At 44.0% G+C, this 27,500-nt stretch overlaps 1 protein-coding gene across 3 annotated transcripts in view; it reads left to right on the forward strand.

Annotated features, from left to right (window-relative positions):
• Positions 1–1,116: 1,116 nt before the first annotated feature.
• plxna3 (plexin A3) overlaps positions 1,117–27,500 on the forward strand; it is a 59,195-nt gene continuing 32,811 nt past the window's right edge. The window contains exons 1-7 of one of the 3 annotated variants that reach the window (XM_070544948.1): positions 1,117–1,343; positions 8,116–8,149; positions 9,931–10,350; positions 11,884–12,074; positions 13,953–14,500; positions 14,619–14,783; positions 19,669–19,851. In XM_070544948.1, the coding sequence (XP_070401049.1) occupies positions 10,046–10,350; positions 11,884–12,074; positions 13,953–14,500; positions 14,619–14,783; positions 19,669–19,851 (1,392 nt within the window). In that variant the 5' untranslated portion in view covers positions 1,117–1,343; positions 8,116–8,149; positions 9,931–10,045. Of the gene's footprint in view, positions 1,344–1,469; positions 1,490–8,115; positions 8,150–9,930; positions 10,351–11,883; positions 12,075–13,952; positions 14,501–14,618; positions 14,784–19,668; positions 19,852–27,500 lie in introns of those variants that run through there. The other 2 variants (XM_070544949.1, XM_070544950.1) reach the window with 2 other exon arrangements.

Consider the following 27,500-nt stretch of genomic DNA (forward strand, 5'->3'; position numbering starts at 1 on the left):
TGACTCGTCCAGAATGCGTCCTTGGAGTTGATTGTTTCAGATCCAACAGACGTCTTCCCTTCATTCTGCCAAACTGTCATGAGACTCTGACCTGGATCCATGTTCTAGAACAAATCATGAAACTCCTGAAATATTTTGAAGCTCCAGAGAACAATCTGACCGCTGAATGGTCTCAGTCCTGCTCGAGGCCAGGGGTCACCTGTCCTCCCTCATCCTCACCTGTGGAAAAATCACAGGAGGTCAGAGTGTGAGTTCTTTCATGTTGAGCTTTCAATGATTGAACCCTTTCAGGTGTTCCTCCTGAGGATGTAACCAGCTGGCAGCATCTTCATCTCTCCTTCCTTGTCCTCCATTCTTCCTCCCACTCCTGATTTTAACATGCATCTCCTCACTTCTGTCTCTGCAGCTCGCTCTCTCACCCTTTTCACACACTTTTGAATTTTATATCAGGGACTGCAAAACTTGCAACACTGAGACAGAACAAACCGGACGAGCTTTGCAGAAGTGCCGTCTTCTCAGAGACTTTCATTTAACAGAGTTCCTGTTGAGTGCGGGGTTCTAGCAGGACGGGTGATCAGCTGCTGAAGCACCTTTGGAGTCCACTTCCATTACTGAATGGTTCTGGTTTCATGATTGTTCAGATGGGTGATCAAAGGACCATCAAACTCTCTCTCTCTCTCTCTCTCTCTCTCTCTCTCTCTCTCTCTCTCTCTCTCTCTCTCTCTCTCTCTCTCTCTCTCTCTCTCTCTCTCTCTCTCTCTCTCTCTCTCTCTCTCTCTCTCTCTCTCTCTCTCTCTCTCTCTCTCCACATCTGGATGTGAGGAGAAAAAGCTGCAGAAGGAGGCGGATGGAATCAAGGAGCAGATGCTGGAGAGTGAGGCAACGCTTCTCTTTGCACGCGCGCGCGCTCCTCCGTTCTGAAGCCCTCCATGCTCAAGCGCGCACGGCCTGACGCGCGTCCTTTTCGGACGAATCCAGCTGTACTTGGTTTACCGGAGCGACCGCCTTCGCCGATCCCCCTACCCCTCGGCTTGGAGCGAGTGGTACGGTCCGGTTGGGGGGCTGGCCGTGACGGAGGGGGAGACTGATCCGACTCGACCCGAACTGAGCCAGGCAGGCTGTGTGAACAGGAGCACCGCACCGCACCGCGCCGCGCCGCGCAGCGCCGTGCTGGACCCTGGTCTCTGGATTGTGGAGCTGCTCTCGGAGGTTTTTAGCGGCCCGTTTCCCGTTCCTCGCCCCGGGTCTTCGGCATTGATGAGAGCAGGAGAAAACAGCCGCGGGAGCGCGTGGCTCTGTGGATTTAAATAACCGATTGGACTTTTCAGCGCGTGCCCGTGCAGGTAGGTGCGCGTCTCTGTGGTGGGGTGCGGGGGGGGGGGGGGGGGGGGGCTATGTGTGTTTTGGGGGAAAACGCCTTGTTTCCCCGCCGCATCACCACGCTGCGTGACGCTCGAGCATGGACTCGATCCGTTTTTCTGGCTCCTCGGTGAGTGGGGGTGCGGGAGGAGCGGGGCGCAGGGGGGGTTGATGCCCCCACACTCAAAGTGTTGGTTCCGACCCGTGGGAGTGGGTTTGGGTAGAACCCTATTTTTCTGTGTACCGAAGGGGAGAACGGTGGGGGAGGAGAGGGTCTGGGAGGTAGCGCGGCTCCAGACGATCCATTAAAGAACAAAGGGGGTAACGGCTCCGTGAAAACCCGCACACCGGCCGGGATCCGAACCGAACCACCGGCCCGAGACAGGTTTGGGTTTTCTGTGAGTCTGCCTCTGTCCGTCACTCCATGTGGCCCGGACCAGCCCCCCCCCCTAACGGAACCGACACCAACCGATACGGTCTTAGTTCTGGTTCCGATCTGATGGACGGATCCTGGCCCACTGGGCTGAACCGTATTGGGAAACTGGTCTAACCGATTCTCCAAAATGATCAATCATGCTATCGAACAGGAATTGATCAATAATAACGGATCATCAGCCATTAGCCCAATCCATAATAGATCAGGTCTTTTTATCGGTTCTGATGAATCTGGATCCGAATCCAGATCAGTTTCTAATTCAGCTTTGTATCAGAATTATGTATCATCTCTGGAAAAGTTCTGAGAATAGTAACAAAAATCAGGTTTCATCACCAATAATCACATCAGTGGGAACAGCTGCAGCCTGAATGTGCTCATCAATCATTAACAGGCGTTGATTAGGAATCAGAAATGATGATCAATAATTAGCTCAAAAGTAAAGATTCAGATTTGAGTTCTTAGTAAATATAATTATATTCCGGATCTGTTTGGTCGTCTTAATGAGGAAACCATCAGCTGATTTATTTAATAGAAACAGCTGCTTCACTGTCTGAAAACATGAAACTGGACCCGAGTTCTGATGGTTCTGGTTTTTCAAGCTTTTACATCAGAGTTTTACTTCTATCCAGATATTCAGAACCACTGTTTAAGGACTCAAAGTTGGAAACACTTATACTTCATTCAGCCAACTAAAAGATCTCAGATTTACCAGCTGAAACAGAACCCATAACACAGAAAATATAAACTATGACAACTGAAACAGGACCAGCAGCTGAAACAGAACCACTAATTTCTGAAATATGACCTCAGCTGGAATATAATCTCTAGTAGCTAAAACAGAACCTCTATCCGCTGAAACAGAACCTGTATCAGCTGAAACAGAACCTGTATCAACCTAAATAGGTCCACTAACAGCTGAAACAGGACCACTAACAGCTAAAGCAGAACACGTGACTGCTGAAACAGAACCTCTATTCGCTGAATCATAACCTGTATCAACCTAAATAGGTCCACCAACAGCTGAAACAGGACCTCTAACAGCTGAAACAGGACCTCTAAGAGCTGAAACATCTTACAGCTGAAACAGAACCTCTAACAGCTGAAACAGAACCTCTAACAGCTGAAACAGGACCTCTAAGAGCTGAAACATCTTACAGCTGAAACAGAACCACTAACAGCTAAAGCAGAACACATGACTGCTGAAACAGAACCTAAAACTGCTGTTACAGAACCTCTTTAATAGGTGAAGCAGAACCACTTACACCTGAAACATAACATGTAATAACTGAAACAAGACCACAGGACCAATAACAGCAGAAACAGAACATTTAACTGCTGAAATAGAACCTCTAATAGCTGAAACATGACTGCATACACCCAAACAGGATCACCCATATTAGCTTAAACATAACTGCTTAACAGCTGAAACAGAACCAATTACACCTTAAACAGGAGAATCTGGAACCGCTGGAAAAATCCCTTCTGAAAGCTCAAATAGAACATCTAACAGGTTAAAACGTACCGTAAACAACTGAAGCAGAACCTCTATCACCTGACACAGAACCTACAAGTTGAATCTGAATCCCTGTCAACTGAAACAGAACTACTGAAACAATAGTTAAAAATAGAATAAGAACATATTAAAGCTGAAACAGACCCCCTACGACCTGAAACACAATTTCTGTCAGCTGATACAGAACCTGTAATGGGTGGAACCTGAAAAAGAATTTCTATCAGTTGAAAGAGAACTTTTAACTGCATAAACCAAGTCATGATCTCTAATAGCTTAAATAGAACCTCTTAACATCTGAAATGGGACCAAAAACAGCTCAAACAGAACCTCTAACTGCTGAAACAGGTCCTCTAAGAGCTGAAACATCTTACAGCTGAAACAGAACCACTAACAGCTGAAACAGGACCACTAACAGCTAAAGCAGAACACGTGACTGCTGAAACAGAACCTCTATTCGCTGAATCATAACCTGTATCAACCTAAATAGGTCCACCAACAGCTGAAACAGGACATCTAACAGCTGAAACAGGACCTCTAACAGCTGAAACAGGTCCTCTAAGAGCTGAAACATCTTACAGCTGAAACAGAACCTCTAACAGCTGAAACAGGACCTCTAAGAGCTGAAACATCTTACAGCTGAAACAGAACCACTAACAGCTGAAACAGGACCTCTAAGAGCTGAAACATCTTACAGCTGAAACAGAACCTCTAACAGCTGAAACAGGACCTCTAAGAGCTGAAACATCTTACAGCTGAAACAGAACCTCTAACAGCTAAAGCAGAACACATGAATGCTGAAACAGAACCTAAAACTGCTGTTACAGAACCTCTTTAATAGGTGAAGCAGAACCACTTACACCTGAAACTTAACATGTAATAACTGAAACAAGACCACAGGACCAATAACAGCAGAAACAGAACATTTAACTGCTGAAATAGAACCTCTAATAGCTGAAACATGACTGCATACACCCAAACAGGATCACCCATATTAGCTTAAACATAACCGCTTAACAGCTGAAACAGAACCAATTACACCTTAAACAGGAGAATCTGGAACCGCTGGAAAAATCCCTTCTGAAAGCTCAAATAGAACATCTAACAGGTTAAACCGTACCGTAAACAACTGAAGCAGAACCTCTATCACCTGACACAGAACCTACAAGTTGAATCTGAATCCCTGTCAACTGAAACAGAACTACTGAAACAATAGTTAAAAATAGAATAAGAACATATTAAAGCTGAAACAGACCCCCTACGACCTGAAACACAATTTCTGTCAGCTGATACAGAACCTGTAATGGGTGGAACCTGAAAAAGAATTTCTATCAGTTGAAAGAGAACTTTTAACTGCATAAACCAAGTCATGATCTCTAATAGCTTAAATAGAACCTCTTAACATCTGAAATGGGACCAAAAACAGCTCAAACAGAACCTCTAACTGCTGAAACAGGTCCTCTAAGAGCTGAAACATCTTACAGCTGAAACAGAACCACTAACAGCTGAAACAGGACCACTAACAGCTAAAGCAGAACACGTGACTGCTGAAACAGAACCTCTATTCGCTGAATCATAACCTGTATCAACCTAAATAGGTCCACCAACAGCTGAAACAGGACCTCTAACAGCTGAAACAGGACCTCTAACAGCTGAAACAGGTCCTCTAAGAGCTGAAACATCTTACAGCTGAAACAGAACCTCTAACAGCTGAAACAGGACCTCTAAGAGCTGAAACATCTTACAGCTGAAACAGAACCACTAACAGCTGAAACAGGACCTCTAAGAGCTGAAACATCTTACAGCTGAAACAGAACCTCTAACAGCTGAAACAGGACCTCTAAGAGCTGAAACATCTTACAGCTGAAACAGAACCTCTAACAGCTAAAGCAGAACACATGAATGCTGAAACAGAACCTAAAACTGCTGTTACAGAACCTCTTTAATAGGTGAAGCAGAACCACTTACACCTGAAACTTAACATGTAATAACTGAAACAAGACCACAGGACCAATAACAGCAGAAACAGAACATTTAACTGCTGAAATAGAACCTCTAATAGCTGAAACATGACTGCATACACCCAAACAGGATCACCCATATTAGCTTAAACATAACCGCTTAACAGCTGAAACAGAACCAATTACACCTTAAACAGGAGAATCTGGAACCGCTGGAAAAATCCCTTCTGAAAGCTCAAATAGAACATCTAACAGGTTAAACCGTACCGTAAACAACTGAAGCAGAACCTCTATCACCTGACACAGAACCTACAAGTTGAATCTGAATCCCTGTCAACTGAAACAGAACTACTGAAACAATAGTTAAAAATAGAATAAGAACATATTAAAGCTGAAACAGACCCCCTACGACCTGAAACACAATTTCTGTCAGCTGATACAGAACCTGTAATGGGTGGAACCTGAAAAAGAATTTCTATCAGTTGAAAGAGAACTTTTAACTGCATAAACCAAGTCATGATCTCTAATAGCTTAAATAGAACCTCTTAACATCTGAAATGGGACCAAAAACAGCTCAAACAGAACCTCTAACTGCTGAAACAGGTCCTCTAAGAGCTGAAACATCTTACAGCTGAAACAGAACCACTAACAGCTGAAACAGGACCACTAACAGCTAAAGCAGAACACGTGACTGCTGAAACAGAACCTCTATTCGCTGAATCATAACCTGTATCAACCTAAATAGGTCCACCAACAGCTGAAACAGGACCTCTAACAGCTGAAACAGGACCTCTAACAGCTGAAACAGGTCCTCTAAGAGCTGAAACATCTTACAGCTGAAACAGAACCTCTAACAGCTGAAACAGGACCTCTAAGAGCTGAAACATCTTACAGCTGAAACAGAACCACTAACAGCTGAAACAGGACCTCTAAGAGCTGAAACATCTTACAGCTGAAACAGAACCTCTAACAGCTGAAACAGGACCTCTAAGAGCTGAAACATCTTACAGCTGAAACAGAACCTCTAACAGCTAAAGCAGAACACATGAATGCTGAAACAGAACCTAAAACTGCTGTTACAGAACCTCTTTAATAGGTGAAGCAGAACCACTTACACCTGAAACTTAACATGTAATAACTGAAACAAGACCACAGGACCAATAACAGCAGAAACAGAACATTTAACTGCTGAAATAGAACCTCTAATAGCTGAAACATGACTGCATACACCCAAACAGGATCACCCATATTAGCTTAAACATAACCGCTTAACAGCTGAAACAGAACCAATTACACCTTAAACAGGAGAATCTGGAACCGCTGGAAAAATCCCTTCTGAAAGCTCAAATAGAACATCTAACAGGTTAAACCGTACCGTAAACAACTGAAGCAGAACCTCTATCACCTGACACAGAACCTACAAGTTGAATCTGAATCCCTGTCAACTGAAACAGAACTACTGAAACAATAGTTAAAAATAGAATAAGAACATATTAAAGCTGAAACAGACCCCCTACGACCTGAAACACAATTTCTGTCAGCTGATACAGAACCTGTAATGGGTGGAACCTGAAGCAGAATTTCTATCAGTTGAAAGAGAACTTTTAACTGCATAAACCAAGTCATGATCTCTAATAGCTTAAATAGAACCTCTTAACATCTGAAATGGGACCAAAAACAGCTCAAACAGAACCTCTAACTGCTGAAACAGAACCCGAAAAGGCTGAAACAGAACCTCTTAACTGCTGAAACAGACCCTTATCAGCTGAAACAGAACCTCTAACTGATAGCAAGATTAACTAAAAGCTGAAACAGTACCTCTAACAGCTTAAACTGAACCTTTAACAGCTGAAACAGAACCTCTGTCACTTGAAACATAACTTCTAACAGCTAAAACGGAACCTCTGTCAGCTGAAACATGACTTCTAACTGCTGAAACAGAACATAAAAAGGCAGAAGCAATAACTTATAACATCTGAAAAAGACCACCTAAAGGCTGCATCATAATCCCTATCATCTGAAAAAAAATACATTACAACCCGAGAACAATCTCTAAAAGCTGAAACAGAACCCCCAACAGCTTTAACAGTCCTCATCACCTGAAACCAAACCTCTAACAGCTGAAACAGAATCCCAATCACCTAAAACAGAACCACTAACAGCTGAAACAGAACTCCCATCACCTGAAACAGAACCTCTAATATCTGAAATAGATTCTAAATTAGTTGAAACAAGAACTCTATCAGATGAAACAGGATTATTATCAGCTGAACCCATAACACTTACAGCTGAAACAGAACCCGCACCACCTGAAACAGAACCTGTAACAGCTGAAACAGAACCCCCATCACCTGAAACAGAACCTGTAACAGCTGAAACAGAACCCGCACCACCTGAAACAGAACCTGTAACAGCTGAAACAGAACCCGCACCACCTGAAACAGAACCTGTAACAGCTGAAACAGATTCTATGTTAGCTGAAACAAGAACTCTATCAAATGAAACAGAACATCTGACAGTGATGTCCTAGAGCAACTTCAGATCTGTTTCCATGACACGTTGGATGGAACTTAAACCTCCATGTTCTCAAATCCATGAACACTAAATCAGAACCTTAAACCACAATTTAATTTCTTTGAAAACTAAGACGAAAACAGATTTTGGGTAAAGATCTAGAATGTTTTCAAAAATATTATACAGGAGGGTGGTGTGTGTGTGTGTGTGTGTGTGTGTGTGTGTGCACTCTTCTACTGAACTGTAATGATCCAGATCCTTGGCTACAGGTCTGAGGTCACTGATTAAATGGAGAGGTCAAAGGTCACATGTTGATCAGATTGCTGTGTTTTCAGGTCACCTGCTGGAGGATCATCGTTTCATTAGAAGGTCAGTTCTACTTCGGTCAGAGATGGGCCGACCCAGAACCATAGGATGTGTGTGTATGCATGTGTGTGTGTGTGTGTGTGTGTATGTGTGTGTGTGTGTGTGTGTGTGTGTGAGAGAGAGAGAGAGAGAGAGAGAGAGATCTGAGCAGGTAGTAGTGTGTGCGATCAATTGGACCTTGTTGTTTATTAATAAACAATTAGAGTCTAATGTAAACAGTCACACTGAGCACGTGCAGAGGAAATGTTGGGTTAGCAGAACCTGAGGCTGTGATTGGCCGGCTGCCTGCTGCTGAATGATGTCATCTGGATATTTTGGTTCTGATTCAAAGCAGTGAAAGGGTTTTATCTCAGTGCAGGAACAGAACTAAAACAACAGCCAGCTGGTTCTGGCCCAATTCCCTGAAGCTCTGAATATTCACATTCTCCATAGAGGTCCTGGTTCTGTATCACATGGACCCGGGTCCCTTTAGGACCGGATGATTCCAGGATGAAATGAGGAAACAATCTGCTGACACTCTTCACTTCCTCCCTCAGAGCCGGCTGACCTCGAGCAGCTGGGTGGGCCGGGTCAAGCGTGTGTGTGTGTGTGTGTGTGTGTGTGTGTGTGTGTGTGTGTGTTTACTAAATGTGTCTCTTCAGGGGGTAGTCCATCACACAGTTAGTTTTCCATGGAGTCCCAGACTGATCCACAAGCCCAGTTCTGTAAGCCACCTGGTTTGGGGTTCTGGTGGTGGATCTATTGGACTCTGGTTCTGTTTCAGCTGAACCTGACAGAAACTTCTCAGACGTGTTGATAACTAGAACCTGGAGTTCTGTTTGTTTGTGCGGTGGAGCTTTCTGCAGCCCATAAGGCCAAAACCCGCAACGTTCATGTGTGCAGAGCGGGTCCGGTTCCATGAAGGTGAGAGTTTGTGTCGGAGACAACAGAACCACCCGAACCTCCGTCACACTGCTAAGCCCCACCCCCTGCTTCCTCCAGCTCTTCTACGTTAGGTGGATGAAGACCCCTGACCCGTTCTGACCCGTTCAGCTCCGCTCCAATTACTTATCCAATCAGATCCAGTCTGAGCGCTCCCTGGCCTCCTACCAGGAAGAACTAAAGCTCTGGGCGACCGCGGTTGGTCCCAGGATCAGACTTCAACCCTTGTTGTATCATTGGCTGGTCAGTCACACCTTCCACCAGCCAATCAGAGCTGGCTGCTCTGCTGGAGGCGGGTCTTAAATAGCTAAAGGCATTTTACTGACCCATCCAGAACATCATGACCCAACTAGAACCCAAACAATCAAAGGGAAATAAATCTAGAACCAGCAGCTGCTTGAAACTAGACCCATTCAGGTTAGACCGGGTCAGGCTGGACCCAGCCAGGAGGCATAGACCCACCCCCACCCCCCCACCATACACTCGGAGCTATTCAACACACACAACAAGGAATCTTTGTGCTGCGACTTCCTGTTGAGAGCGGTGGCAGGGAGGTCTGATATAGAGGTTCTGATAAGGACTCAAAACTGGACGGGGGGGATTAGCACACACAGCTGGATTTAACACTTTTCGTCAGAGTTGGGTACAAAGAAAGGCCAGGATGTAGGGTCAGTGGCTAGAGGTCAAAGGTCAAACAGCTTCAAGGCAGAAATAGCCTAATAAAGTTGCCATCAATCAGCTAATCATGTCCCCCCCCCCCACACACACACACACTGTATGGTCCAGAAGCTCCTAACTCAATGATCTGAATGGAACCGCCTCCAACTGAAGGTTCTGAAGGTCTTGTCTCTGTTTCTCTACAGCCATGCTCTCCTAAAGCCGAACCATCGTCAGACCTGCATCTAGCTCTTCTCCCCTCCTCCCCTCCTCTCCTTCTCTATCCCTCCATCCTCTGCTCCTATCCTCTTTCTATCCATCATGTTCTCTTCCTCTCCTGTACTCCTCCTCTCCCTCCTCCTCCTCCTCTCCAGTCCCCTCCCTTCTGTGCTGGCTTTTCCCACCTCACCTACCTCGGCGTCAGGACGGATGGAGTACCGAGCCTTTGACACGTCCCTCACTCACCTTACTGTCCACCGGAGGACAGGTGAGGTGTTTCTTGGTGCCGTCAACCGAGTGATAAAACTGTCACCCAATCTGATGGAGCTGAAGAGTCATGTGACTGGACCCGTGGAGGACAACACCAAGTGTTACCCCCCGCCCAGTGTCAGGGGCTGCACTCACAAGTATGTCTTACCTGTACCACCTTTGTAACACCCATCGTACCTGTCTAACACCCATCATATCTCTCTAACACCCGTCGTACCTGTCTAACACCCATCGTACCGATCTAACGCCCATCGTACCTGTCTAACACCCATCATATCTCTCTAACACCCATCGTACCTGTCTAACACCCATCGTACCGATCTAACGCCCATCGTACCTGTCTAACACCCATTGTACCTGTCTAACATCCCTCGTACCGGTCTAACACCCATCATACCTCTAACGCCCATCGTACCTGTCTAACACCCATCATACCGATCTAACGCCCATCGTACCTGTCTAACGCCTATCGTACCTGTCTAACATCCATCGTACCTGTCAAACACCCATCGTACCTCTCTTACATCCATCGTACCGGTCTAACGCCCATCCTACCTGTCTAACACCCATTGTACCTGTCTAACACCCATTGTACCTGTCAAACACCCATCGTACCTCTCTTACATCCATCGTACCGGTCTAACGCCCATCATACCGATCTAACGCCCATCGTACCTGTCTAACGCCTATCGTACCTGTCTAACATCCATCGTACCTGTCAAACACCCATCGTACCTCTCTTACATCCATCGTACCGGTCTAACGCCCATCGTACCTGTCTAACATCCATTGTACCTGTCTAACACCCATTGTACCTGTCAAACACCCATCGTACCTCTCTTACATCCATCGTACCGGTCTAACGCCCATCGTACCTGTCTAACGCCCATCGTACCTGTCTAACACCCATTGTACCTGTCTAACACCCATTGTACCTGTCTAACACCCATCGTACCTGTCTGACACCCATCATACGTGTCTAACACCCCTCGTAACTGTCTAACACCCATAATATCTGTCTAACACCCATCGTACCTGTCTAACACCCATCGTACCTGTCTGACACCCACCATACGTGTCTAACACCCATCGTAATTGTCTAACGCCCACCATACCTGTCCAACGCCCATCTTACTTGTCAAATGCCCATAGTACCTGTCTAACACCCATCGTACCTGTCTAACACCCATTGTACCTGTCTAACACCCATTGTACCTGTCTAACACCCATAGTACCTGTCTAACACCCATCGTACCTGTCTAACACCCATTGTACCTGTCTAACACCCATTGTACCTGTCTAACACCCATCGTACCTGTCTAATGCCCATCGTACCTGTCCAACACCCATAATACCTGTCTAACACCCTGCGTACCTGTCTAACACCCTTAATACCTGTCTAACACCCATTGTACCTGTCAAACACCCATCGTACCTGTCTAACACCCTTAATACCTGTCTAACGCTCATCTTACATGTCAAATGCCCATCGTACCTGTCAAAAACCCATCGTACCTGTCTAACACCCTTAATACCTGTCTAACGCTCATCTTACTTGTCAAATGCCCATTGTACCTGTCAAACACCCATCGTACCTGTCTAACACCCATCGTACCTGTCTAACACCCATCGTACCTGTCTAATACCCATCCGTACTCGTGTCCCTCCAGATTGGAGTATACGGATAATGTGAACAAGCTGCTCCTGGTGGACTATACTGGGAACCGGCTGGTGGCCTGTGGCTCCATTTGGCAGGGCGTCTGTCAGTTTCTCAGGCTGGAGGACCTTTTTAAGCTCGGAGAGCCGCATCACCGTAAAGAGCATTACCTGTCTGGAGCCAGAGAGCCTGATGGAATGGCAGGTGAGGGGGTGGAGCCAAGTATACCTGATGAATTAAAAACCAGAGTGAGTTTTTGAAGGCAGAGGGTCTTCATCTGAAAATGAATCAAAAGGTTTCCTTTGAGTAAAGAAGACAAGAGGACTTCCTCTTCTCTCGTTGAAGATGTTTAAGCTGCTTTAGTTCTGATCCAGGTCTGCCATTTCAGAACCTTCTCCCCCTCCACATAGAACTTAGGGACAGACAGACAGTAGGGGAGGAATGATGCACTCATGTTTGGATGTTTGGTATGGAATGGGACAGATGTGTACCAAATTCCCACATGAATGTTTAGCTTTAGCCAGCTACACAAGTTTAGGAAAGACCCGGCCCATCTGGGTCTGCCTAGGCTAGTTTTGGTACCAGACACTGGACCTTTGTTGACCAGGATGACCGGAAGTGATCAGCTTTTAGATGGACTAGCCTTCTGACTTTTTCCCACATTTACCTCGGCACATTTCCTGTTGCCTAGCAACCGTGACGACAGTAAACGGGGGTTAAAACTAAACCTAGCACCTCCTCTGTCCTGAAGTCATACAGTGCGTTTACATGCAGCCAGTAACCCTTTTAAAACCCGAATATTCACAATAACCCGGTTCCGCAGGTCCTTGTAAACACCGCCAGAAACCCGGATATGCTCATAACCGGGTTTTTAAAAACCCGGTTACTACACCTGGGGTAACCCTTTTCTAACCCGAATGTTTGGTCGTGTAAACGCATACCGGGATATCCCCATCAAAGCGTGTGTTCTGTGCATGCTCTGTTCGCAAGGAATCTTGGTCTTTTGAGTAGCGAGATGTCTTGTATGCACCAGAACTCCGGAAGTAAACAACAAGTTGGGAGCAAAATGGCGAGTCGCGGCACAGCACCACACTTTTGGAGTGACGAGGAAACTAAAGCGCAAACAAACGCGGTCGCTATCTCTTCCGAACTGGGAAACATGTTGTTGTTTTCATGGATACCGGAACGAGAAGAACCGGAAATGACGCATATTGCGTCTGGACGTAGTCCACACGTCCTGACGCTACCCAAACGTCCGCATTTACATCGGGTTATGCAAGTTAGAGGTAACTCTTTCTGTTTATGCTTGTAAACGGGTTATTCTGATCAACTCAGAAACCCGAATACCGACCTTAACCCGATCATAACCCGGATATTGGCTGCATGTAAACGTACTCATTGTAACTGGCAACAGAAGAAGATAAAGGTTGGAGGAACCTGAACAAGCCTACACGCGGAAACTCTTTATGTAGCAGTTCAAGGGATACTAGGTGACCTTTTTGTATTTTAAATCATTTTCTTGAGCTAGTTTGTGCTAAAATGACCCTTTACAGGGTTAAGGAAATGTCACTCAGACCCAGAGTACCGCCTTTGCAACTTCAGAGTGCCGGTCTGCCGTGTTGGAGCTGACATACCTGGCGCTGTAGCCTGCTTCAGCACTTTTCCTACATGTTTTAGATCATGGACACAGCTGATTTGTTTAATTTAGTGGTGAATCACTCCGGTAGACACTAATGAAGGCTGGGAGACATTTCAACCGTTAGATTAAGGTGTTAAAAGGACAAACGCACAGCGAGGAGACACATTTTGCTTTCAGTTCTACTAAACACTAGGGGGGGCTAACAGCGTGCCTAAACTAAATTAACAAAGTTTATTTCCATAAAAGGAGACTAGGGAGATTAAAGGTGTATTTGTGTTTTTCTATAGTTCTGCCTGTAGTTTCAGTTACAGCTGAGAAAGGCAAAGTACTGATGTTACATTTTCCCAAACATAACATTCTTAAACTTATTTAATAACTTATCTTTTTCTGTTTTTAGCTTTTAGCTTCAGAGCCAGCTGCTGATATCTGGTGTGTTTCTGCAGGGGTGGTTGTAGGTGAAGATGAGTGGATGGCTGAGCCCAAGAAGAAGAAGCTGGTGAAAGGAAGCAGCCGACTGTTCATCGGCGCCGCCATCGATGGAAAGTCCGAGTACTTCCCCACGCTGTCCAGCAGGAAACTGGTGGCGGACGAGGAAAGCGTCAACATGTTCTCCCTGGTTTACCAGGACGAGTTTGTGTCCTCTCAGATTAAGATCCCGTCAGACACTCTTTCCACATACCCGGCCTTTGACATCTACTACGTGTACGGATTCTCTAGTCGCACATACGTGTACTTCCTGACACTCCAGCTGGACACGCAGCTGACACAGATGGACGCTGGTGGAGAGAAGTTCTTCACTTCCAAGATCGTCAGGATGTGTTCGAATGACACCGAGTTCTACTCATACGTGGAGTTTCCTCTCGGCTGCACCAAAGATGGGGTGGAGTACCGCCTGGTTCAGGCCGCCTACAAGCAGAAACCGGGGAAGCGGCTGGCCCAGGCACTCGGCCTGTCTGAAGACGATGACATCCTGTTTGTTGTCTTCTCTCAGGTGACTCCTCTTGTGCTTGTCCTGTATCTTTTTTGGGGGATTGGTGCATTTTTCTGGGTTGCTGCGAGTTTTGAACCTGCAGCTCTGAGATTCCAGTCGTGTTTTTGTACTTTTGCAGGGTCAGAAGAATCGCTCCAATCCTCCCAGAGAAACAGTACTTTGCCTGTTCACCTTACACGACATCAACCTGGCCATGACAGACAGGATCAGCTCCTGTTATCGTGGAGAGGGATTCCTCACGTTACCGTGGTTACTCAACAAAGAGCTGCACTGCATCCACACTGTGAGTTTCCTTATAAACAACAGTAAACCAAACCTAATCCAAGCAAAGCAACCCTAACCTGACCCACACCAAGGCACCCTGAGGTCAGTCAGACATCCAGAAACTGAGACCCGCCTGGAGATCAGGTACCTCATCCAAAGCTTTCGGTTTTTCTGAACCACAGTAATCGTTTATACAGACAAAGTTGTGGAAGCTTGAAACCTCCGACCAGTGTAGCTGTGGCCCATTTCAGATGGTGCCCAGAGTAGCCAGTGCCAGCTCTGGACCATGAGTGGACGGAGCTCAAAGGGTCAGGGAATCTGGTGGTCCAGTTTACACCTCCTCCATGGTCCTTTACTCCCTGATTGGTTCCTGATGTTCTGCTACAGAGAGGACAAATCCATAAATGCCAAGGTCACATTTCCAACAGCAGAACCTTCCCAAAGTTCTTCACGGGATAAGAAATCCAATAAAACAGGAATAAAGGGAGTACGGGACTAAAAGGATGATAAAATACAGAACAGAGAAAACAAGTCAAAAAGATCCGATTGTGACTAAAAGCCGAAGTTATAAACGAGCCTTCACCAGGGATTCAAACGATTCCAGAGATTGAACCGACCTGATACCAAGTGGAAGAGCCTGCCGCAGAAAAAGCTCCGTCACCACGCAACTTCAGCTTTGTCATCGGGGTCGCCATCAACAGCTGTGGGCTGTGAGTTTGGGTCAGAACCGGAGACATGTGGTCACTCCGGGCACACCTGTTAGCAGGTGAGCAGCTGCGATCCAGACCAGCTGAAGACCCGAAACAGAGTACTGCTCTAAACCAAAATATAGGCAGTTACTGTGGGCGACGGTGGCACAGGAGTTAAGTGCTCGCCCCGCAATCGGAAGGTTGCAGGTTCGAGCCCCGCTCAGTCTGTCGCTGCCGTTGTGTCCTTGGGCAAGACACTCAACCCACGTTGCCTGCTGGTGGTGGTCGGAGGGACCGGTGGCGCCAGTGCTCGGCAGCCTCGCCTCTGTCAGTGCGTCCCAGGGCAGCTGTGGCTACATTGTAGCTCATCACCACCAGTGTGTGAATGTGTGAATGACTGATTGTGTTGTAAAGCGCCTTGGGGGGTTCCAGGACTCTAGAAGGCGCTATATCAAATACAGACCATTTACTGTGGTCCAGTCTGCAGGTCACACACAGGTAGATCACCTGTTGAAATCATTGGCTGGAAGGTGTAGCTTTACCTTTGCCAGTTGTCTTAATGGGCAACAGCTAAACTGGACACCAGCACTGAGCTGTTTCGAAGTTTTAAAAGCGCCATCGATGATTTCCCCAAGACTTTTAACAGTGTTGTATTAGTTGGAGGGCAGATGGCCCAATGGAATATTAGAAAAGGCTGGAGGGGTATAGTAAAAATCCAATGCTTAAGGCGGCGACAGAGCTTTCTCTGTGGTTGGTCCCAAACTGTGGAACAAGCTACCTCTCAGCATCAGGACCACACGGAATCTCGAGCATTTGAAATCCCTTCTTAAGACGCATTTTTTTGATCTGGCTTTTAATGCAGGCTGACTTGAGCATCGTAATAGTTTTTGACAGTTTTTATTATAGATTGTGACTGTTGTGTCCTCATCTAATTTTAGGTTTTTATTGATGATTTGTTGTACCTTGTACAGCGCTTTGGGTGTGGCTTTGCTGCTGTAAATGCGCTCTATAAATAAAATCGACCTTGACCTTAAAGTCATTGACAGTCCAGAAGTAGAGTGTATTAATGACTTTATAGCAGGGTTTCCCCCAGCGCTTCATAAGCCTGGCGGCCCTCCAGGCTTTGCTTGGCCATCCGCCAGGCTAAGCGAACGTGTGCAACCCCCCCACCCCCGCTCTCATGGAGGAGCGCTGCGGGACGGAGCGCGCCCCCCCCCCTCCCCCGACTGGTATAGGTGTAGTTATAGGTATGTAGATTTGAAGATCCCCTGGAAAGCAATGAAAGGAGATGCCAGAAGCCCTTTTTACAAGACACACCATGCCGGCAAATCGACGTAATATTACCGCAGTGGTATGTCTACAAACGCGCCACGCCGGCACGGCGTTGCGTGAATTTTGCGGCATTCGTTCCGCCTCGCTTGGTCGTAATATTGCGGTAATGGTCTGTCGTATGCACCCTGGCGCAACAGAGCCAGATGTCATGATGACGTGGGGAGTTATTGCTGAGCTCCGGCTGGCAAATTGACTGAAAATGAAAGTAAACACGGGCAATACGGTTTGCTTTTTGAACAAAATCAGCTGAGATGGCAAACTGGAGCGCCGCAGCGCTCCACGAGCCTCTCTGGTAGAGCTGAAGCTCACATCACCAGAGACTGCACAGGGACTGATGGGGACAGACACCTTTAGGAGCTGCTTGTTAAAAAAAACTTGAAGATCATGGCTTCCAACGCAATAAAAAGCAAGTTAGGTCCAAGATGAACGGAAGTCTGCAGCAGCGCAGAGACCGCCCCCATACCCTCTTTATGCCGCCATCACCTAATCTTTTATAAAACTGCCACGATTGCGCCACGTTACCGCCACGGTCTGATCTTATAAACAACCTTTATCCTCCCCAGGGAGCTGCGGCGAATCCCGTTTTGCAAACGCTATGGCCCTGTAAAAACAGCTAGAGTTGAGGAAGATGGACCCCAAAGGCAGCAAATAATGCGCAAACAATACCAACCCAAGAATCAAGCCTTGGGGCACACCACTCTTCAAGAAGACACTTTATGAACTGTAAGGACCCAAAATCACATAAAACAATCTGTCAGTCAAATAAGAGCGAAACCACTGGAGAACTATGCCCTTTAGGCCCACGCAACGTTCCAGCCGACAGGACGATGTCATGATCAACGCTGTCAAAAGCTGCTGCAGCAGCAGGACAGGTGAATGGCCTGAATTTAACGTTCAAAGGAGATCATTAAGTAGTGCACAGACAGCTTCCCAGAGATTTCCTTCAGCTCTAGACGGACAAGAAACTGCAAATAAACAACTTTCCCTAGCTCCTCGGAGAGAACAAGGGGCTTTGAGACAGTCCTGTAACTAGAAAGAGCAGCAGGTCCAAGTTAGGGAGGCTGCTCCGTTGCTCTTTTAAAGCTAACTGGGACATAACCAGTAGCCAGAGACACATTCATTCACTTCAGTTAAAGGTCCAGCAGAGTCTTTCTCAGTAGGACGGGCGGTATAGTCCAAGGGGCAGCAAGAGGGGCTTCGATCCCCGAATGTCCGACACTTCATTGGTAAGAAAGGCCAAACAGTTGTGACACAAACTCTGAAGGTAGAGAAGCACAAATAAAGGAGGTTAAAGCCCTTGTGGCCTGTGTCTAGTAACCCACACACGGTCCAATGTCCCCTTCACAGTTTCTTTATATGAGGAGAGACAGCTTCTTATAACTGTAAGGAAACACGCCGTCCATCCTTTTTCCACGTCCTCTCACCTGCGAGAGTGTTCATTTGGCTCAGATGCTGCTTTAGGGGCATTTTGTCCAATATTCCCACACAGGTGTCATAAAAAAGGTTTGCCAGGTCCTCAGGCAGCAGAAAACAGTGAGGCGGACGTGTTCTACCGAACCCTAACCCTCAGAACATCCCTGATTCTGGGCTGGACCAGGACTAGACAGCTGTTTGGGTTTGTCTGGCCAGAAGCAACACCCGCCTTCTGACAGCTTCATCTCGACCTGGGCTTCTCTCCAGGAGACGTCCTCCTCCTCACAGTCTAGTCTTCACCTCTGATTTAAGGATTTACACAACTTCATCCTCTTTGTTCCAACAATGTTTTCAATACTGAACGTAAAGAGATGAAGATTAGACCCAAAACCTCAATGTCCTGAAGGAGCTAGAAGGTCCGTGTGTCCTGGGATCACTCCAGGTCAGAGGAGATGATGTTCTTATTCATGGCAGTAATGGCCTGCAGCTGTAACCATGGCAACCTGGAAGTGAGACCCTTCGGGAGCCGAGTTTGGGCCAGACCCAGTTTAGGTGTGTGTGTGTGGGGTGGGGGGTTCTACTGGCAGCCAGCCAATCAGCGTCATGTTGACGGAGTATCAACTCTGTGTGTGTGTGTGTGTGTGTGTGTGTGTGTGTGTGTGTGTGTGTGTGTGTGTGTGTGTGTGTGTGTTAGTAATACGCTTATTGCCACATTGCTGCAATAACCATAGACAACTCTCTTCCCTATAGGGCTGGTATGCAGCATATTTTTGTTGTTTCCCTGCTCCAGCACACATGGTTCACCTGTTCATTAGCTCATGGAGCTCCGCAGAGGCCTGTTAGTCACCTCCTGATTGAAATCGGTGTGTTGAAGCAAGGAAACAACTAACACATGCTGAGAAGGGCGTTGTCTACACCTGGTGTAGACTTGGATCTCCTGCAGAGATCCGTCCATCCATCCATTTTTCGCTTATCCAGAGTCGGGTCGCGGGGGCAGCAGCCTAAGCCGAGACGCCCAGACTTCCCTCTCCCCAGCCACTTGGGCCAGCTCCTCCGGGGAATCCCAAGACGTTGCCTGGCCAGCCGAGAGACACAGTCCCTCTGGCGTGTCCTGGGTCTACCTTTAGGTCTCCTCCTGGTTGGACGTACACAGAAAACCTCACCAGGGAGGCGTCCAGGAGGCATCATTATCAAATGCCCGAGCCACCTCATCTGGGTCCTTTCGAAGTGGAGCAGCAGCGGGTCTACTCTGAGCCCCTCCCGGATGGCTGAGCTTCTCACCCTACCCCTACCTTTTCCGATTTGCAGAGATCTGTTTGTTTTTTCTAATAAAAACTTTCCTGATCCAGTCCATTTCTGTTTGTTAATGCTAAAGATGATAGCTGTTTCTGATGTCAGCTGATTTTAATCTCATCCTCTGAATCCGATTGGACCAGTCCACTCTCATGCAAATCCTCCCTGTGTTCACAGCCAAAGAAAATTGGAGATGATTTCTGTGGTCTGGTCCTGAACCAGCCACTTGGAGGTCTAAGGGCAATCGAGGGTCATCCGCTCTACGAGGACCGGACTGAAGGCATGGGCGCCGTGGCGGCGTACACCTACGGAGAACACACCGTGGTGTTCGTAGGAACCAGGAGCGGGCGGCTGAAGAAGGTAAGATGATGGTGATGAAGACGATAATTAGGGTTGGGCATCGATTGGACTGTCAGTTTTTCCTGGAATCGTTCAAAGTTTTTAAATTCGATTCCTAGTTTTGATTCCCAGTGCTGGCCACTAGAAGCCGATACGGATAATAAATAAACAAACAATTAAATATAATAATAATATCATGTAAAAAAACACACAAAGGTGTGAGATTTTTAGTTTTTTTTTTTTTTTTTACTATTTAGTCTGTTGAGTTTTAATGTTTTAAATCTGTTCCTGACAGCAGCTACAGACTGAATCGCTGCTGCAGCACGTAGACTCGGTCCTCCTGGACACGATCATCCCGAGAGTTTGAGCTGGACGTTTCTGGTTTTGTTGACGACGTTTCAGTTCCCGTCCTCGGGTTCTGGTCGGAAACAGACACCCTGATTGGGCTGCTTTTTGTATCTTTCTTGAAAACATGTTTCTGTTCTAAATGAAGGCGATGTTGTTGTTCATAGAAATTCATGTTGAAGTTCAGATTCCATCAAGTCAGACCTGTGCTCATCCGGCTCGTTTAACACATGTAACGGTTTTGGATCCGGCCACTTGAAAGAATCGGGAATTGTTAGGAACCAGGAATTTGAATCAATGCCCAATCCTAATGACGATGATGATAATGATGATGATGATGATTTAAATGATGACGATGAAATTGATGATGATGAAAATGATGATGATGATGATGGCGATGATGATGGTGGTGGTAAAAATGATGATGATGGTGATGATGATGATGATGATGGTGGTGATGAAAATGATGATGGTGATGATGATGATGATGATGATGATGGTGGTGGTAAAAATGATGATGGTGATGATGATGATGATGATGATGATGACGATGAAAGGGATGATGATGATGACGATGATGATGATGATGATGGTGGTGATGAAAATGATGATGATGGTGATGATGATGATGATGATGATGATGATGATGATGCTGGTGATGAAAATGATGAGGATGATAACGATGATGATGATGATGATGATGATGATGATGCTGGTGATGAAACTGATGAGGATATAACGATGATGAAGATGATGATGATGATGATGCTGGTGATGAAAATGATGAGGATATAACGATGATGAAGATGATGATGATGATTATGATGATGGTGATAAAAATGATGATGACGATGATGATGATGATGATGATGATGTAAAGGATGATGGTGATGATGATGATGATGATGATGATGATGATGGTGATGGTGATGAAAATGGTGATGATGATAATGATGATGATGACGATGATGATGATGATGATGGTTAAAATGATGATGACGACGATGATGAGGATGACGATGCTGGGGATGAAAATGATGAGGATGATAACGATGATGATGATGGTGGTGGTGATGAAAATGATGATGATGATGATGACGATGAAGATGATGACGATGATGATGATGGTGGTGATGAAAATGATGATGATGGTGATGATGATGATGATGATGATGATGATGCTGGTGATGAAAATGATGAGGATGATAACGATGATGAAGATGATGATGATGATGATGCTGGTGATGAAACTGATGAGGATATAACGATGATGAAGATGATATTGTTGATGAAAATGATGAGGATGATAACGATGATGAAGATGATGATGATGATGATGCTGGTGATGAAACTGATGAGGATATAACGATGATGAAGATGATATTGTTGATGAAAATGATGAGGATGATAACGATGATGAAGATGATGATGATGATGATGCTGGTGATGAAAATGATGAGGATATAACGATGATGAAGATGATATTGTTGATGAAAATGATGAGGATGATAACGATGATGAAGATGATGATGATGATGATGCTGGTGATGAAAATGATGAGGATATAACGATGATGAAGATGATGATGATGGTGATGGTGATGAAAATGGTGATGATGATAATGATGATGATGACGATGATGATGATGATGATGGTTAAAATGATGATGACGACGATGATGATGACGATGATGATGCTGGGGATGAAAATGATGAGGATGATAACGATGATGATGATGGTGGTGGTGATGAAAATGATGATGGTGATGATGATGATGATGATGGTGGTGATGAAAATGATGATGACGACGATGATGGTGGTGATGAAAATGATGATGATGATGATGGTGGTGATGAAAATGATGATGATGATGATTATGATGATGATGATGATGATGAGTACGATGATGATGGTGGTGATAAAAATGATGATGATGACAATGATGATGATGATGATAATTATGATGATGATGATGATGATGATGATGATGATGATGACGATGATGGTGGTGGTGATGAAAATGATGATGATGATGATGATGATGATGATGATGATGATGATGGTGGTGATGAAAATCATGATGATGACAATGATGATGATGGTGATGAAAATGATGATGATGATGATAATTATGATGATGATGATGATGATGATGATGACGATGATGATGGTGGTGGTGATGAAAATGATGATGATGATGATGATGATGATGATGATGATGATGACGATGATGGCTGTGGTGATGAAAATGATGATGATGATGATGATTATGATGATGATGATGATGATGATGATGATGACGATGATGGTGGTGGTGATGAAAATCATGATGATGACAATGATGATGATGGTGATGACAATGATGATGGTGATGATGAAAATGATGATGATGACGATGATGATAATGATGATGACGATGATGATAATGATGATGACGATGATGATGATGGTGATGAAAATGATGATGATGACAATGATGATGAAAATGATGATGATGATGGCGATGATGATGGAGGTGATGAAAATGATGATGATGATGGTGATGATGATGTTATGAAGATGATGATGATGAAGATGATGATGATGATGATGATGATGATGATGATGAAAAGGATGATGATTATGATGATGATGATGATGAAAATGATGATGGTTGAAATGATGATGACGACGACGATGATGATGATGATGTTGTTGATGATGATGATGATGGTGGTGATGAAAATGATGATGATATGTTGATGATGATGATTATGATGATGATGATGATGATGATGATGATGATGATGATGGTGGTGGTGGTGATGAAAATAATGATGATATGTTGATGATCATGATTATGATGATGATGACGATGATGATGGTGGTGATGAAAATGATGATGATGATTATGATGATGATGACGATGATGATGGTGGTGATGAAAATGATGATGTTGATGATGATGATGATGATAATAATAATGATGATGATGATGATGGTGGTGATGAAAATGATGATGATGATGATGATGGTGATGAAAATAATGATGATGATGATGATGATGATGGTTATGAAAATGATGATGATGATGATGATGATGATGATGATGATGAAAAGGATGATGATTAAGATGATGATGATGGTGGTGATGATGAAAATTATGATGATGATGATGATGGTGTTGAAAATAATGATGTTGATGATGATGATGATGATTGTTATGAAAATGATGATGATGATGATGATGATGATGATGATGATGATGAAAAGGATGATGATTAAGATGATGATGATGGTGGTGGTGATGAAAATTATGATGATGATGATGATGATGATGATGATGATGATGATGATGATGAAAAGGATGATGATTATGATGATGATGATGAAAATGATGATGGTTGAAATGATGATGACGACGACGATGATGACGATGTTGTTGATGATGATGATGATGGTGGTGGTGATGAAAATTATGATGATATGGTGATGAAAATAATGATGATGATGATTATGATGATGATGACGATGATGATGGTGGTGATGAAAATGATGATGATGATGGTGATGAAAATAATGATGATGATGATGGTTATGAAAATGATGATGATGATGATGATGATGATGATGATGATGATGATGATGATGATGATGATGATGAAAAGGATGATGATTATGATGATGATGATGGTGGTGGTGATGAAAATTATGATGATGATGATGATGATGATGATGATGATGAAAATGATGATGGTTGAAATGATGATGACGACGACGATGATGATGATGATGATGTTGTTTATGATCATGATGATGCTGGGGATGAAAATGATGAGGATGATGACGATGATGATGGTGGTGGTGATGAAAATGATGATGATGACAATGATGATGATGGTGATGAAAATGTTGATGATGATGATGATGATGATGATGATGATGATGGTGGTGATGAAAATGATGATGATGATGATTATGATGATGATGATGATGATGAGTACGATGATGATGGTGGTGATAAAAATGATGATGATGACAATGATGATGATGATGATAATTATGATGATGATGATGATGATGATGATGATGATGACGATGATGGTGGTGGTGATGAAAATGATGATGATGATGATGATGATGATGATGATGATGATGATGATGATGATGATGATGGTGGTGATGAAAATCATGATGATGACAATGATGATGATGGTGATGAAAATGATGATGATGATGATAATTATGATGATGATGATGATGATGATGACGATGATGGTGGTGGTGATGAAAATGATGATGATGATGATGATGATGATGATGATGACGATGATGGCTGTGGTGATGAAAATGATGATGATGATGATGATTATGATGATGATGATGATGATGATGATGATGATGACGATGATGGTGGTGGTGATGAAAATCATGATGATGACAATGATGATGATGGTGATGACAATGATGATGGTGATGATGAAAATGATGATGATGACGATGATGATAATGATGATGACGATGATGATAATGATGATGACGATGATGATGATGGTGATGAAAATGATGATGATGACAATGATGATGAAAATGATGATGATGATGGCGATGATGATGGTGGTGATGAAAATGATGATGATGATGGTGATGATGATGTTATGAAGATGATGATGATGAAGATGATGATGATGATGATGATGATGATGATGATGAAAAGGATGATGATTATGATGATGATGATGATGAAAATGATGATGGTTGAAATGATGATGACGACGACGATGATGATGATGATGTTGTTGATGATGATGATGATGGTGGTGATGAAAATGATGATGATATGTTGATGATGATGATTATGATGATGATGATGATGATGATGATGATGATGGTGGTGGTGGTGATGAAAATAATGATGATATGTTGATGATCATGATTATGATGATGATGACGATGATGATGGTGGTGATGAAAATGATGATGATGATTATGATGATGATGACGATGATGATGGTGGTGATGAAAATGATGATGTTGATGATGATGATGATGATAATAATAATGATGATGATGATGATGGTGGTGATGAAAATGATGATGATGATGATGATGGTGATGAAAATAATGATGATGATGATGATGATGGTTATGAAAATGATGATGATGATGATGATGATGATGATGATGATGATGATGATGATGATGAAAAGGATGATGATTAAGATGATGATGATGGTGGTGATGATGAAAATTATGATGATGATGATGATGGTGTTGAAAATAATGATGTTGATGATGATGATGATGATTGTTATGAAAATGATGATGATGATGATGATGATGATGATGATGATGATGATGAAAAGGATGATGATTAAGATGATGATGATGGTGGTGGTGATGAAAATTATGATGATGATGATGATGATGATGATGATGATGATGATGATGATGATGATGAAAAGGATGATGATTATGATGATGATGATGAAAATGATGATGGTTGAAATGATGATGACGACGACGATGATGACGATGTTGTTGATGATGATGATGATGGTGGTGGTGATGAAAATTATGATGATATGGTGATGAAAATAATGATGATGATGATTATGATGATGATGACGATGATGATGGTGGTGATGAAAATGATGATGATGATGGTGATGAAAATAATGATGATGATGATGGTTATGAAAATGATGATGATGATGATGATGATGATGATGATGATGATGATGATGATGAAAAGGATGATGATTATGATGATGATGATGGTGGTGGTGATGAAAATTATGATGATGATGATGATGATGATGATGATGATGAAAATGATGATGGTTGAAATGATGATGACGACGACGATGATGATGATGATGATGTTGTTTATGATCATGATGATGCTGGGGATGAAAATGATGAGGATGATGACGATGATGATGGTGGTGGTGATGAAAATGATGATGATGACAATGATGATGATGGTGATGAAAATGATGATGATGATGATGATGATGATGATGATGATGATGATGATGTTGATGATGACGATGACGTTGCTGGGGATGAAAATGATGAGGATGATAACGATGATGATGATGATGGTGATGAAAATGATGAGGATGATAACGATGATGATGATGATGGTGATGAAAATGATGATGGTGATTCAAATGGTGATGATGATGATGGCGGTGGTGATGAAAATGATGATGATAACAATGATGATGATGATGGTGATGAAAATGATGATGATGATGAAAATGGTGATGATGATGATGATGAATCAGTCAAGCCTCCTCTCTAATCTTTGACCTCCTGTGGAGTCAAAAGCTTCATTTTCAACCTTCATGTTCATTGTGAGGACCTCTGCTCTCCTGCTGTTGTTTATTTTTCTGCTCTCCTGCTGTTGTTTATTTTTCTGCTCTCCTGTTGTTGTTTATTTTTCTGCTCTCCTGTTGTTGTTTATTTTTCTGCTCTCCTGCTGTTGTTTATTTTTTGGGCTTTGATCTTTTTGTGTTTCTGAGTTTAAATGTTGTCTCATATTTTTTACTGATAATATTTTTAAAACACATTTATTTGTTTGTTCTGAATCTTTTTAGTAGATGTTCTATGTTAGGATTTTTTTTTTTGTCAGCTGCTCCTCTGATGTTCTGGCTGATCTATGGTCCTAGTCCCAGCAGAACCCAACTTGCTGCATGTCGGACTCAGAACCGGACCTGGACTCAAGAGTTAAAACCAGGTTCTGTGTCTAAAATCGTCACAGACTCATGACCCAAAGTTCAGTTTAACCATTTGTTCACAAAAAGTGAATAAATCTGACAGCTTTGGGATTCTGGTTCTGAAACTGTGGCCCGGTTCAGGCAGAACTCCTGAACATCTGCTGAAGTTTTTTGCAGCTTGATTCAGGGTTTCTGGTTCTGCTCAGACAGATGGTGGTCTCAGACCAGAACCTTCAGAACCGTGCCTCTTTGTTCTGGTCAGAGCAGCAGCGTGAGGCGGCTGGATGGGTGACGGAGGCAGGGTGGGGCTGTGGGCTAAACACCGGGCTGGATCTGGATTTAGCTTCGTGTAAACACGCTGAGGTTTCCCGGGCCCATGGCCACACTAAAGAAACATCCACGTGTCACTGCTTCAGGTTTCAGGTCCCCATCAGAACCCTTACGATGGGGTCCTGGTTCTGACACAGAGTACCGTAGTTGGACCCGGTTTTATGTCCCAGCAGCTTTCTGCCAGATCTTAATGTGTTAGAGTGTAAAAGGGTCACGGGTTCGTTTTAAACCCCTGACCTCTGAATCAGTCCGTGTGAAAAGGCTCTTGACCCTCTCAGGCTCAAAATAAGT

Source organism: Nothobranchius furzeri, chromosome 15 (assembly GCF_043380555.1).
Source record: "Nothobranchius furzeri strain GRZ-AD chromosome 15, NfurGRZ-RIMD1, whole genome shotgun sequence".
Classification (NCBI taxonomy): Eukaryota; Metazoa; Chordata; class Actinopteri; order Cyprinodontiformes; family Nothobranchiidae; genus Nothobranchius; species Nothobranchius furzeri.